We start from the raw sequence: 15,302 nt of genomic DNA, 5'->3' as shown, positions 1-15,302 counted from the left end.
GGTCAAAGTTTCCCATTTTTCAAGAGACACTGAAAATAAGGATTTCATATGAAATAAGAAAAATGAAATACTGATTTTTTTTTTTTTTTTTTTTTTTGAGACAGTTTCACTCGTCGCCCAGGCTGGAGTGCAATGGCGCGATCTTGGCTTACCGCAACCTCCGCCTCCCGGGTTCAAGCGATTCTCCTGCCTCTGCCTCCCGAGTAGCTGCAATTACAGGCATGTGTCACCACACCCGACTAATTTTGTATTTTTAGTAGATACGGGGTTTCTTCATGTTGGTCAGGCTGGTCTCGAACTTCCGACCTCAGGTGATCCACCTGCCTTGGCCTCCCAAGGTGGTGGGATTACTTTTACTCAAAAGTAAATTACTTTTACTCAAAGTGCTAGAATTATTTTTACTCAAAAAAAAAAAAAAAAACCCACATAAAAATAAAACATTCTGTGGATGGAGCCATAACTTGATGGGTTTGTGGGTGAGCAGGGCCTGCTCAGGGGATGGGAGATTAATCTGTAGAGAGAGCTTGGCTCTGAGATGAGAATTCCTATATAAAAATTAGCCAGGTGTGGTGGTACGTGCCTGTAGTCCCAGCTACTCTGAAGCTGAGGTGGGAGGATCTCTTGAGCCTTGGGGGTCAAGGATACAGTGAGTCAAGACTGTGCTATTGCAAAGACAGTGAGAACCTGTATCAAAAAAAAGCTGTCACAGTAAGAGCCCACGGGGCTCCCAGTGGCCCCAGCTCTGCAGACCCTGGTCCTCGGGCACTCTTGACAGTCTGGGCTGGAAGTCAGGTTCTGTGACATCATTCTGATAAGCCTGATCACATGAGCTCATCCCTCACAGCTTGGGAGCCTGCAGGGGCTCAGTGCTGACATGGCTCCACCCATGACATGTGTGGCAACCAGATGGCCTGCAGAGCCTGGGGAGTGACACTCCAGAGCCTTGGAGCGAGGTAGATGGAATTAAAAGTAGCAGAAAAGTGATGACTGGAAAGACAGGGAGGACCCCCCAGACCCACCCCTTCACCTCCCTTAGCCCCTGAGGGTTCTTTACATTGCTTTTTTTTAACTCTAGAATCAGACAACACATTATTTCATAAAATAGATTAAGTATTCCCTGCACAGCTTTCTTTTCTTTTTTTTTGAGATGGAGTCTCACTTCGTTGCCCAGCTGGAGTGCAATGGTGCAATCTCGGCTCACTGCAACCTCCGCCTCCCAGGTTCAAGCGATTCTCCCGCCTCAGCCTCCTGAGTAGCTGGGATTACAGGCACGCGCCACCATGCCTAGCTAATTTTTTTTATTTTTAGTAGAGACGGGGTTTCACCACGTTGGTCAGGCTGGTCTCGAACTCCTGACCTCATGATCTGCCCGCCTTGTGCTCTCAAAGTGCTGGGATTACAGGCATGAGCCACCACGACCGGCCTTCCCTACAAGGCTTTCTTATCCCAGCCCAGTAAAAAGTCTTCTAGTAGTTGTAAAGAACCAAGAAAGGGGCTCTGTTCTCATGGTATTTACAATTATCTTGGCTGGGCATGGTGGCTCACGCCTGTAATCCCAGCACTTTGGGAGGCTGAGGCGGGCAGATCATCTGAGGTCAGGAGTGTGAGATCAGCCTGGCCAACATGGTGAAACCCCGTCTCTACTAAAAATACAAAAAAATTAGCTGAGGGTGGTGGCGCATGCCTGTAATTCCAGCTACTCGGGAGGCTGAGGCAGGAGAATCACCTGAACTTGGGAGGCAGAAGTTACAGTGAGCCGTCACTGTGCCACTGCACTCTAGCCTGGGTGATAGAATGAGACTCCATCTCAAAAAACAAACAAATAAAAAACAATTATTTTGAGCCAATGTTCATAAATTAGGATATTTAGTTTTAAAATCTGGATTTCTAGGTTTTCTTAAAAAAAAAAAAAAAAAAAGCCCAGATCCAGCCTTGTGCAGCAACAACTGCTGGGGCCGAGGGGTGGCTGCCTCCTTCCTCTGGGGCAGGCCCCCCATGGCTGTACTACTCACTCCCACCTGCTCCCTGTGTCCCTGCTGCCTGCCTGGTTCCAGGAGGCATTTCTGGCCTATGCTCGGGTCCTACAGGCACTAGAAAATACTAGCCCCCTCCATCAGGTCAATGCTCGCTCTGCCCTTCAGTAATCTGTGATCCTATAAATGGCTTGGTCAAACAGGCATTACACTTTGTCAAGGCTCTGGGGGCCAGAAATCCAAGAGGAGGCTCTGAGTGGCTCTAAAACCTGGGGACAGATCCCTGGAAGGGAGCAGCAGCTCTTACCATCCACCACCTCTGGACATCCGGTGGAAGATCCATGTTCTCTCGGGTCCAGACGGGGGAAATGTTGCCGTCAAAGTGGCTGTCAAACCAGTCGGAGGCACCAGCGTCGCCCATGCAGCGGCGACAGGCGCAGCTCTTGCCCGAGAGCCCCTCCTTGCTGAGGCGCTGCAGGCCGGCATAGCCGGGCACCAGCTTCACCCGGTGTGTCCCATCCAGGGCCCCCGAGTCCAGGTAGGGGAGCGTGGCCATGCTGTGGTGTGAGTAGGTGAAGAGCAGGGACATGATGAACACCAGCAGGAAGGCCACGGAGAGGAACCACACCCGCAGGGAGCACTTCATGGTGCTGGCAGGCGGGTGGCGGTCACCGTGGCCACTCTTTTCCCAGCCCGCTGAGGGGCCAGCCACGGTGCAGCCTGCCTATTCTGGCACCACATGCAAAGGGCATAGGGGCACGTGCTGCAGCAGGGGACAGTGGCAGCGGTCCCTTGCCACGCCCTCCCTCAATGTGGGGAGAACACACGTTGGCAGGAGTGGCTGTCCTGTCCCTGAGTCAGGCGGGGCCCCTGCTTAGGGCTTCATCGGGTCTCTCCGTCACTAGCTAGGCCACAGAGGCTCTGCCTCTCCTGCCACCCTGGTGAGGGGGAGGTCAGTCCATTGCAGCCCTCTAGTCCCTTGGGATTGCTGGCTGCCAGCTCTAGGGGTCCCCCTCTTTGGCAGCTTGAAATAATCCAGTCTGGAGCAGTCGGGGTCCTTGTGGTTCATGAGCAGACAATGAGGCGGCCCCTCGTCCCCGGCAGCGGGGAAGCCCTAGAACTCCAATCACAACAGAGAACACATGGGCTTCAGGGGACTTGGGTTCCATGCAAGCGTTGTCCCACCTCCTGGCCCAAAACCTCTGCCAAAGGAGGGGAGCCAGACCCCAACCCTGAGAGGACAAAAACAGGAAGCTCTGTGAGTGTGGGAAAACTCCGCTGCAGAGATCGAGATCCTTTCCGCGGTAGGTCCTGCCCTACTGCTTCCCATCTGAGGTGCTGGTCCCTTCTCCTCGTAGCCCCAGCCCCAGCTGCAGTTGCGTAGGGGTCGCAAAGCTCCTACTGTGGCTGTGGGGTCCTCTGGCGCTGGGAACAGCTGCTGTTCAGCGGGGCACTGTGTCCAATACCATCTGGGTCAGGCGAGCGTGTGCTGAGCTCCCCACCAGGGTCCAGGTCTCCTTCCTAATACTCCTGGCCCGGGTTCTGCTCATCCCCACTCTCCCGGGGCCAGCCTATCCTGCTGTTAGCTCACAGTAATCCCCTGGCAGGTTCCCCTTCACATGTCGGGTGCCAGGCTGCCGCAGCACGACCCTAGAATGGCAGAGAGGAGAAATAATGTGCGGATGAATCACACGGGCACCAGGCTTTGTCCCAGCCCCACCCCAAGCCCCAAAGCTAGTAGGAGAGGAGATGCCCACTTAACCAGAGGGTGGACATGACCAAGGGCTCTGCCCTCTAGCTGCACAGATAGCATCACTCTGTGGGACTCCAGGGCCTGGAAGACTAGATTAGCCCAGAGTCTTCACTTCTTAGCCAGAAGGTAAACAAGGAGTCAAGTGATTTTCCCTAAGCCACATGCTTTCAGATTTAGAAAGTTCCTACCCAGCTATATACAGTTAATTTCAGGTGAAAAGTCAGAGAAAAAAGCCCAGAGGAGATTCCAGGAGACTATGGACACTGACTGCCCCCCTCCCCACAGCGCTCTCTGGAGCCTCTCAGTGCCTGCAGAGGCCTCTCCCAGTCAGAAGGGAGGGCTGGCCGGTCTCTGACCGCCCCTCTTCTCTCGACTGTGGATTATCGATGAGGCACTGCTGGGTCCACTCAGTGAACCATGAACAGTCCTGTCACTCCGCTGTTGGGGGAGAACCTGGCTGTGTCAGGAGGTGTGGTTGCTGGGCTTGGTCCTGCCCCCGGACAGCGCTGATCCATCTGTACATTATGGACAAAGTGAATGCCAGGGTCCCTGGTAGCACTGACAGCCTGAGGCCCCATGCTGCCCTTGCAGGCAAGAACAGGGAGAAGAGGCCACTTGTAGGCAGTTTGGGTCTCAGCCATAAGGAAAGGAGCTCGGATCCATGCCAGGTGCGAGGGAGCCACAGCAGGTGAGAGGAACGCTGAGAAGGGAACCCCTGAGCACTGGCTCTGTGCCGTGGGAATCTTACAAAGCTGGCTGCCTCGCCTCTCCCCAGCTCCCCTCCAAATCCGCCTAGCGGCGCTGCTGTCCTAGCCCCTGGGCCTCTCAGTGCAGCCCTGTTCCCCGTCCTTGTTGAAGTCTCCAGCCCACTTTTGGGGACTCCTGGCTGCTTCCAGCAGCTGAAGACAAGGCCTCTCAGGCTCTGTGTTCAAGAAACCTAGCTGCCCCTCCATTTGTGGCCACAAAGCCAGCAGGGAATTGAACGAGCGTATTGCAGTAAGGACATTATTCTGGGTGGGAAATGATGTTCACAAAAGTGGAGGGACTTACCTAAGGTCACGACGTTGTGAGTGGAGGTGACTTTGGGATAGGCCAGGGCACAGAAAGAAGGCTGTGGCCTCCCTGAACTACCCAGGGCCCAAGGGTGAGAGGAAAGGAGATGTGAAGTTGGCTTCTCAGGGTCAAAAGTGAAGCCCCGCCCACAGGCCTCATCAGGGCTCCTGGCTCTAATCCACGGAGACCCCAGCAGCACTGGGTCAAAAGTGCTTCTTCCAATGTTCTGCTGTGCCCATTTAGCAGATCTCACTCTAGGCATGGCCTTGGCTGAACAGTCTGTAGACGGCAAGCCAGGTCCTTGTCTCCTCTCATTCTCCCTTTGCCTGCTGCATGCTCAACATCTAAGGACAGAACTCAAGTTCTTTCAGGGTCCCGCTCCCAGCTTCCTGTGACCTGAGGAGAGCCATTCATGAGGCAGGTGGCTCTGGAAGACAGTGACTTTGCAGCTGATAGGAGCGAGAGGTCCTGCCTGGGGAGACCTGGTTTCTGGCTGGGCAGCCCCGCAGTGGCCACTGAAGGCGGGGGCTGGGCAGAGCCGGCACAGGAGGCTTCCAAAGGAAGCAACTCAATCAGGGAAGTCATTAACTCCTTGGGATTCTAGATCAACGCAGGGGGCACCTGAAGGAACTGCACTGCCTGTTGGGGAGGGGAAAATCACTGGTTTTGACATGTCTGGAAAGAGCAGAGAGGTACAGCATCTGGCAAAGGCCCTTGCTTTGGGAACCCCAGGTCCAAGTGTTACTGCGAACATAGGATGCTCAGCTTGTTGTGGTGAGGGCAAATGGAGCCACGGGGAGGAGCTAAAAAAAAAAAAAAATCAGAGGTTCCCAAACACGCACTAAAAATCCCAAAAATGACCTGGCAATGACCCTCTCATGGTTCATTTCCACCTGTGCCGCTCAGCTGCCCACCATGTCATGGGCTTGCTCCCCTTCACAGCTACTCAGATCATTCATGATAAGCCCATGCGCACCTCAATATAAAGAGCTCAGAGGAGGCAGGCCCAATGGCTCATGCCTGTAATCCCACCACTTTGGGAGCCTGAGGTGGGTGGATCACCTGAGGTCAGGAGTTCAAGACAAGCCTGGCCAACATGGTGAAACCCCATCTCTACTAAAAATACAAAAAATCAGCCAGGCGTTGTGGTGGCCACCTATAATTCCAGCTACGCGGGAGGCTGAGGCAGGAGAATCACTTGAACCCAGGAGGCGGAGGTTGCAGTGCGCCAGGATCACGCCATTGTACTCCAGCCTGGGCGATAAGAGCAAAACTCCGCCTCAAAAAAAAAAAAAAAAAAGGCCAGGCATGGTGGCTTACGCCTGTAATCCCAGCACTTTGGGAGGCCGAGGCGGGTGGATCACCTGAGTTGGGAGTTCGAGACCAGCCTGACCAACGTGAAGAAACCCCATCTCTACTAAAAATACAAAATTAGCCGGCATGGGATTACATACCTGTAATCCCACCTACTCGGGAGGCTGAGGCAGGAGAATCGCTTGAACCCAGGACGGGGAGATCGTGCCAATGCACTCTAGTCTGGGCAACAAGAGTGAAACTCTGTCTCAAAAAAAAAAAAAAAAAAAAGAATGGATAAATTGTGGTGCATTTTGTACCATATAGTAAAATGAATGAACTCCGGTTTCAGACATTAACAGGGATGAATATGGCCAAAAAATATTATATCAAGCAAAAAGAGTAGTCATGGATAAATGATCACAGCATGAATCCATGAAAAGCTAAAAAATACACAAAGCTAAGCAAGACATTTTCTATGCCTATCTATAAAGATAATAATAGAGAAAATCAAGGAAACAACACAAAATTCAGGGAATTCCTCTGGAGGGGGAAGAGGTAGATGAAATAAGGAGGGCTGAAGAGGCTTCAGGAGTACTGGGTACCTCGTAATCCAGGTGGTGGGTACAGAAGTATTTTTTTTTCTTTTGAGATGGAGTCTTGCTCTGTCACCAGGCTGGAGTGCAGTGGCGTGATCTTGGCTCACTGCAGCCTCTGCCTCCTGGGTTCAAACGATTCTCCTGTCTCAGCCTCCCAGGTAGCTGGGATTACAGGCATGTGCCACCACACCCAGCTAATTTTTTGTATTTTTAGTAGAGATGGGGTTTCACTATGTTGGCCAGGCTGGTCTTCAACTCCTGACCTCAGGTGATCCACCCGCCTCAGCCTCCCAAAGTGCTGGGATTACAGGCATAAGCCACCGCGCCCAGCCATGGAGTATTTCTTATGTTTATTCTTTAAAGAGCACAAATACGATATATACTACTTTGAGTCTATGATGCATTTCGTAGTAAAATCTAAAATGCTTTTAGGTTAAAACATGTTTTATTAAAGGACTACTCTGGCTGTTGCGTAAGACTAGCAGGGAGACCAGAAAGGAACTGTTGCAATATCCCAGGTGGTGGAGGTGGTGAGAAATGGCTGGATGTACTCTGAAGGGCTTAACTAGTAGGGTAGTTGGAGGGTACAAGGAGTGGGCCCATGGGGAAGGGAAGAGGGGGCAGGGTGGGAAGAGGAAGACAGGAATCAGGGAGACATGGAGGCTGTGGCCTGAGCAACCTGGTGGATGGGGGTGCCATTCACTATACAGAAAAGACAGAAAATTAATGGGTTTGGCTGAGAAAAAAACAAAAGTTCTGGTTAAATTTAAGATGTCCTTTAGGTCGGGTGTGGTGGCTCATGTCTGTAATCCCAACATTTTGGGAGGCCAAGGTGGGAGGACCACTTGAGGTCAGGAGTTTGAGACCAGCCTGGGCAATACAGCAAGACCCCATCTCCACAAAAAAGTAAAAACGTTGGGCACGAAGGCTCATGCCTGTAATCCCAACACTTTGGGAGGCCAAGGCGGACGCGGATCATGAGATCGGGAGATTGAGACCTTCCTGGCCAACATGGCAAAACCCCGTCTCTACTAAAAATACAAAAAATTAGCTGGGTGTGGTGGTGGGTGCCTGTAATCCCAGCTACTCGGGAGGCTGAGGCAGGAGAATTGCTTGAACCAGGGAGTCAGAGGTTGTGTGAGCTGAGATCGCACCACTGCACTCCAGCCTGGTGACAGAGTGAGACTCCGTCTCAAGCAAACAAACAAACAAAAAAGTAAAAACATTAGCTGGGCATGGTGGCATGTGCCTGTAGTCCTACCTACTCAGGAGGCTTAGGCGTAAGGATCACTTGAGCCCAGGAGTTCAAGGTTGCAGTGAGCCATGATCATGCCATGGCACTCCAGGATGGGTGACAGAGTGATACCTCAACTCGAAAAAAAAAAGAAAGTTTTTTAGACATCCACACGCAGTTGGAAACAGGCAGTTGGACACACCTGTTTGAAGCTCATGGGGGAGGTCAGAGTTAGAGGGATATATTTGAGAGTCATCAGAGTACAGTTCATTCTTAAAACTACAGGACCAGAAGAAATGATCTAGGGAAGGTCTGCCACAGACAAGAGTAGGTGGCTCAGGACAGAGCCTGGGGTCCTCTGCTGTCTAAAAGAGAAGCCAGGAAAGAAACAGCCAATGAGGCAGGGGGAAAAACAGCCCTGCATCTGGGAAGCCAAGAGAAGAAAGTTTCAAGAATGAAGGAGGAATTAACAGTGTCAAGTGTTTGAAAAAGTAAGGTGAGGACTGAGAACTGACCACTGGATGGAGGGCAGTGGTGACCTTCACAATGACTGATTCAGGGGTATTGCGAGGCTCAAGCACAGGAAAAGATGCTCAACGTCATTAATCATCAGGGAAATGCAAATCAAAACCACAATCAGATACCACTTCCTGCCCATCAGGGTGGCTGTAATCAACAAGACAGATAATAACCAGTGTTAGTGAGGACGTAGAGACATTGGAACCCTCAGACTTTGCTATTGGGAATGTGAAATAGTGCAGTTGCTTTGGGAAACAGTCTGGCAGTTCCTCAAAAGATTAAATTTACAGTCACCATAATATATGACTCAGCAATTCCACTTCTAGGTATATACTCAAGAGAAATGAAAACTTAGGTTCACATAAAAATTTGTACACATGGCCGGGCATGGCGGCTCACGCCTGTAATCCCAGCACTTTGGGAGGCCAAGATGGGTGGATCACAAGGTCAAGAGATCAAGACCATCTGGCCAACTTAGTGAAACCCCATCTCTGTTAAAAATACAAAAATTAGCTGGGCATGGTTGGCATGCGCCTGTAGTCCCAGCTACTCAGGAGGCTGAGGCAGGAGAATCACTTGAACTTGGGAGGCAGAGGTTGCAGTGAGCTGAGATCGCACCACTGCACTCCAGCCTGGCGACAGAGCGAGACTCCATCTCAAAAAAAAAAAAAAACCTTGTACACAAATGATTTATAGCAGCATTATTCATAAGAGTGCCAACATGGAAACAACTCAAAGTTCCATCAACCAATACATAAATAAACAAAATGTGGTATATCCGTACAAGGGAGTATTATTCAGATATAAAAAGGAATCAAGTTCTGGTACTGCTACAGCATGGATGAACCTGAAAACCCTGTGCTAAGTGAAAGGAGCCAGGCACAGTCTCGTGCGGTGGCTCCCGCCTGTAATCCCAGCACTTTGAGAGGCTGAGGCAGACAGATCACGAGGTCAGGAGATCGAGACCATCCTGGTTAACATGTTGAAACCCCGTCTCTACTAAAAACACAAAAAATTAGCCGGGCATGGTGGCGGGAGCCTGTAGTCCCACCTACTCGGAAGGCTGAGGCAGGAGAATGGCATGAACCCGGGAGGCAGAGCTTGCAGTGAGCTGAGATTGCGCCACTGCAGTCCAGCCTGGGTGACAGAATGAGATTCCGTCTTAAAAAAAAAAAAAAAGTAGTAAGGCACAAAAGGCCCCATGCTGGATGATTTATGTAAAATGTACAGAATAGGCAAATCCATAGAGACAGACAGTAGATTACCAGTTGCCAGGGGCTGGAGGATAGAGGAGAATGGGGAATGACTGCCAGTGGGTTGGAGTTTCCTTCTGGGGTGATGTTCTAAAATTGTTTGTGGTGAATAGGTTAAAAGCCACTAACAGCCAGGCGCGGTGGCTCATGCCTGTAATTCCAGCACTTTGGGAGGCCGAGGTAGGCAGATCATGAGGTCAGGAGATCAAGACCAACCTGGCTAACATTGTGAAACCCTGTCTCTATTAAAAACACAAAAAAATTAGCCAGGCATGGTGGCAGGCGCCTGTGGTCCCAGCTACTCAGCAGGCTGAGGCAGGAGAATGGCGTGAACCCAGGAGGCAGAGCTTGCAGTGAGGCGAGATCATGCCACTGCACTCCAGCCTGGGCAACAGAGCGAGACTCCGTCTCAAAAAAAAAAAAAAAAAAAAGCCACTGACTTGTATTTTTCAAAGAGATGAACTGCATAGTGTGTGAATTATAGCTCAATAAAGGTGTTACAACAAAAAGAGGGAATGGTGCTGGGTGTGGGCTCACACCTGTAATCCCAGCACTCTGGCAGGCCGAGGTGGGCAGATCACCTGGGGTCAGGAGTTCAAGATCGGCCTGGCCAACATGGTGAAACCCGTCTCTACTAAAAATAACAAAACTTAGCTAGGGGTGGTGGCGGGGCCAACATGATGAAACCCCATCTCTACTAAAAATAACAAAAGTTAGCCGGGGGGTGGTGGCAGGCACCTGTAGTCCCAGCTACTAGGGAGGCTGAGGCAGGAGAATTGCTTGAACCCGGGAGGTGGAGGTTGTAATGAGCTGAGATTGTGCCACTGCACTCCAGCCTGGGCTGGAGTGGGGGGCCAGCCACGGTGGCTCACACCTGTGATCCCAGCACTTTGGGATGCTGAGGGCAGCGGATCACCTGAGGTCAGGAATTTGAGACCAGCTTGGCCAACATGGCAAAACCCCATCTCTACTAAAAATACAAAAATTAGCTGGGTGTGGTGGCATGCGCCTGTAATCCCACTACTTCGGAGGCTAAGGCAGGAGACTCGCTTGAACGTGGGAGGTGGAGGTTGCGGTGAGCCAAGATCGTGCCACCGCACTCCAGCCTGGGTGACAGAGTAAGACTCTGTCTCAAAAAAAAAACAAAAAAAAAAAGGAATGGGATGTAAGAGAGTGGAACGTAGAATGGGATTCAGCTGAGAGATGGTCCAGAATGTGTGTACACTGATGGGAATGAATTATTAGAGAAGGAGAAATTTATGATCCAGGAAAAAGAGGCGAACAGAGGAACAACGGCTGGGAGCAGCAAGAGATGATGGCATCGAGTGTTGTCCTGGAGGGGCTACCTGTGGGACAGGTGGCAAAGCCGAGCAAGCGGCACAGACAGTGAGGAGGGTCCCTTTATTGTTGGGGTTGGAGATTTAGAGAGACCAGATGTGAAATAGTCTTCTAAAAGAGAAAGGGACTAACTAGGGAAATGTAGGAGGTGGCAAGACAACACTATGGCCTTTTTTTTTTTTTTAATGGAGTCTCACTCGGGTGCCCAGGCTGGAGTGCAGTGGCACAATCTTGGCTCACTGCAACCTCTGCCTCCTGGGTTCAAGCAATTCTCCTGCCCCAGCCTCCCAAGCAGCTGGGACTATAGGCCCGTGCCACCACGCCCAGCTAATTTTTGTATTTTCAGCAGAGATGGGGTTTCGCCATGTTGGCTAGGCTGGTCTTGAACTCCTGACCTCAAGTGATCCGCCTGCCTCGGCCTCCCCAGGTGCTGGAATTACAGGCGTGAGCCACTGTGCCAATACTACAGTCTTCTAAGAAGTTTGTGGTCACAAATTTGGCAAATTTGGGGAGACCATTTATCAATAAATGTCCCCTGAATGGCTGGTCCATGTCCAAGCTGCTGAGGCTGTCCAGAGTAACTGGCAGCCAGAATCCAGACGTCAGGGGCAGCAAGGGCCTTGAAGACCCCGCCTTCCATCCTCAGGAGATGCAGCCAAAGGGCTACTTCCACCTCCCAGTACAAGGAACCTCAAAGGAGACCCTCACCAGCTTGCAGGTAAATGGAAGGAAAAAAACAAAAGCACCTGATTGAGGAGCAAAGCAAAGAGTGCCCCAAAAGGAGAACAGCAGGGACTGTTTTGGAGGCTGTAGCAGCTTTAGAGCCAATTCTCGGTCAGATCCCAGGAGACAGCCATCAACGACTTAACCTAATGAAGCACAGGATAGCACCACCTCAGACCAGCACAGCTGAATACAACCTTCTTGGCATGCAGAGAAAAGAAACGTCAAAATAAGGCACTGAGGCTGAGGGGATGGGTGCTGCTTGCCTCTGGGAGGGAGAGGAGAAAGACGAAAGATAAAGCCCCTCTCCACCCACTTACACACAGCCTGAGGATGTGTCCCAAAGCTCATTCTAAAGGCATGAAGCCACAGCCTACTGCTCCAGTGGCCCGATGCTTTATGAACCTCTGAGCATTTTGGGGGGATAGCCTCTTACTTAGTATGCACAGGAGTCCCAGGACCAGCTGAACAAGGTCAGCCAGGCGGAAGTGAAGATGCTTTAACGCCACGACAGGTCTGATGACTTCAAGCCCAGAGCTCCTTCCACGGCCCCCACTGCCTTCCCAAAGCACTCTTCCACTAACTGGGGTACAACCATCAAAACATTCGCTGTGCCCCAGATCCCTGCCAGCCTAGCAACCCAGAAGACTCCCTGCCTCCTGGGTGGGGGGCAGCACACAAACCAGGCAGAAGGAGCTGGGGCGGGGCGGGAAGGTGGGGGAAGCAGGTGGCCAGTTACCGAAAGCCCCTCCCTCCCCGACAACTCAAAAGCAGCGAGGCCTGTCCTTGACCTGTCTTGAGAATGGGCCGCTTCACCACCCTGCTTGGTTAACTGAAGTCACCCGCATTCCAACACTCTGTTATCAGCCTCTGGCACAGATCCCTCAGTGCTACCCTAGGGACTCAGGCCCTTTCCACTCGGGGCAGCCCCTCCTTTCCTGCAGGACATCCAGCTTTGACTTTATATCCAGCTGAAATCTCAGCTCTGGTACCTCTGATGCCGCCCAGAGTTTGTAGCCAGAAACCCAGAAGGCAAGAGCTAACACACTTCTTCAAATCAAGAGCGTAACTTTGGCTTTCAATGAAGTCCTAGAGAAATAAACTGTCAGTCTTCTCTGGATGAGGATCCAGGCCGCACCCTAACAGCCTCTTCCCGTAGGAGATAGCTCAAAGAAACAAAAAAAAAAAAGAAAAAAATAAATGGCCTCTAAGAGGAGGAAGCTGGGCCCTGAGGCACGGGGAGGGGGTGCGGCAGGGGAGTTGGGATGAAGGGTCCCTTCAGATCCACCACCCGCTACCTCAGGAGGGAGCCCCACTGTGTTTGAGTCGGGGTGGGCAGGGGGAAATCCAGTATCTTGCTGTACCTATCTACACTAAGGCATGAAGTAACGTCTAGAAAAACGGTTCTCGGCCGGTTGTGGTGGCTCACACCTATAATCCCAGCACTTTGGGAGACTGAGGCTGGATGAGTGAGACCTTATCTCTATTTTATGAAAAAAGTTCAAACCACCTGTGTGGGGAAGACCAGGTCTCTCCACATTCTAGACAGCTTCTCGCCTCTGGCAGCTTTTTTTTTTTTTTTTTTGAGACGGAGTTTCGCTTATTGCCCAGACTGGAGTGCAATGGCATGATCTTGGCTCACTGCAACCTCCACTTCCTAGGTTCAAGCAATTCTCCTGCCTTGGCCTCCTGAGTAGCTGGGATTACAGGCATGCGCCACCACGCCTGGCTAATTTTGTTTTTTTAGTCAAGATTGGGTTTAACCGTGTTGGCCAGGCTGGTCTCGAACTCCTGACTTCGTGATCCACCCACCTCAGCCTCCCAAAGTGCTGGGATTACAGGCATGAGCCACTGCGCCCGGGCTTTTTCCCCTTTTTTGAGACAGGATCTCACTCTGCTGCCCAGACTGGAATGCCGGCGGCGCAATCACAGCTGACTGTAGACTCGACCTCCTGGGCTCAAATGATCCTACCTCAGGCCCCCGAGTAGCTAGGATCATAGGCATACGCCACCAGACCTGGCTAAATTTTTTTTTTTTTTTTTCCATAAAGACAGGGTCTTGCTATGTTCCCCAGGCTGGACTTGAACTCTCAGACTCCTGCCTCAGCCTCTGAAGTAGCTGGGACTACAGGTGTGCACTACTTTTGTTGGTTTGTTTTTTTGTTGTTGTAGAGATGATGTCTTGCTATGGTGCCCAGGCTGATCTCCAACTCCTGTTCTCAAATGATCCTCCCAACTTGGCCTCCCAAAGAGCTGAGATTACAGGTATGAGCCACCTTGCTCAGCCCTCAGACTTCTTTGCTTTTTATTTCACCTGATATGTTGTTTTCAAATAGATGAGTTTAATCCATTTCACTTGGACTTATGTTACTATCTTATTCAGTGTTTTGTCTACTATTTTTTCTTTAGTTTTTTTTCTTTTCCTGACTTGGGTTGACATATTATCTCCACCCTCACCACTTTTTTTTTTTTTTTTTTTTGAGACGGAGTCTCACCCTGTCACCCAGGCTGGAGTGCAGTAGCTTGATCTCGGCTCACTGCAAGCTCCGCCTCCCGGGTTTACGCCATTCTCCTGCCTCAGCCTCCCGAGTAGCTGGGACCACAGGTGCCCACCACCATGCCCGGCTAATTTTTTTTTGTATTTTTAGTAGAGACGGGGCTTCACCATGTTAGCCAGGATGATCTTGATCTCCTGACCTCGTGATCCGCCTGCCTCGGCCTCCTAAAGTGCTGGGATTACAGGTGTGAGCCACTGCGCCCGGCCAACCCTCACCACTTTTTTTCCCCTTCCTGGTTTGGAAATTATATTACTTTTTTTTTAGTGATTAATCTTATATTGTTAGCATATGTACATTTTCTTGATGAAGTCTTCAGTTTTTCAGTAATGCCATTCTCTTAACAAGGCAGAAATTTGGTGTGGCTTAACAATAAAATTCTCTATTCTTACTCTTCCTTGGTAATGTGGTCAACAATTCTAGTTTTCCCTTAAAAAAAAAAAATTAAAAGCCCATTTAGATCCTGTTTTTTTTTTTTTTTGTCTCTGTGTTTTGCCGTCTGTAGCAGACACTGTTGGCTGCCTACCAGTGGCCACTCTCTTTTTTGCTTGCCAACAGAATCCTGATTTGTTTGGGCAGCTAAGGACCCAGTCCTGGCAGATGATGCAAGACTGGCCAAAGCCAACCAGAGCCAACCACAGCAAGCCTGTCCCTTTTTCACCAGGAATTGGTTTGAGGATGGACCAGCTCAGGTCAATGAGACCCAAAGGAGTATGTGTTAGGGCCATCTTGGAAAGATTTTCCTTTCCAAATAAGCAGCCTGGCGCAGTGGCTCACGACTGTAATCTCAGTGCTTTGGGAGGCTGAGGCAGGCAGATCACCTGAGGTCAGGAGTTTGAGACCAGCCTGGGCAACATGGTGAAACCCCATCTCTACTAAAAATATAAAAATTAGCTGGGCGTGGGGGCAAGTGCTTGTAATTCCAGCTACTCAGGAGGCTGAGGCAGGACAATCACTTGAACCCGGGAGGTGGAAGTTGAAGTGGGCGGAGCGGAGATCACACCTTCCA

At 50.8% G+C, this 15,302-nt stretch overlaps 1 protein-coding gene across 6 annotated transcripts in view; it reads right to left on the bottom strand.

Annotated features, from left to right (window-relative positions):
* The window catches only part of ST3GAL2 (ST3 beta-galactoside alpha-2,3-sialyltransferase 2), a 61,393-nt gene that overhangs the window by 17,254 nt on the left and 28,837 nt on the right, over positions 1-15,302 (bottom strand). For 3 of the 6 annotated variants that reach the window (XM_054534111.2, XM_024233881.3, XM_024233880.3), the window contains exon 2: positions 2,281-3,623. In XM_054534111.2, the coding sequence (XP_054390086.1) occupies positions 2,281-2,619 (339 nt within the window). In that variant the 5' untranslated portion in view covers positions 2,620-3,623. Of the gene's footprint in view, positions 1-2,280; positions 3,624-6,233; positions 6,337-8,420; positions 8,572-15,302 lie in introns of all 6 variants that reach the window. The other 3 variants (XM_063717773.1, XM_054534110.2, XM_063717772.1) reach the window with 2 other exon arrangements.

Source organism: Pongo abelii, chromosome 18, assembly GCF_028885655.2.
Source record: "Pongo abelii isolate AG06213 chromosome 18, NHGRI_mPonAbe1-v2.0_pri, whole genome shotgun sequence".
Taxonomy (NCBI): domain Eukaryota; kingdom Metazoa; phylum Chordata; class Mammalia; order Primates; family Hominidae; genus Pongo; species Pongo abelii.
This window is presented reverse-complemented; position numbering and strand designations above follow the sequence as displayed.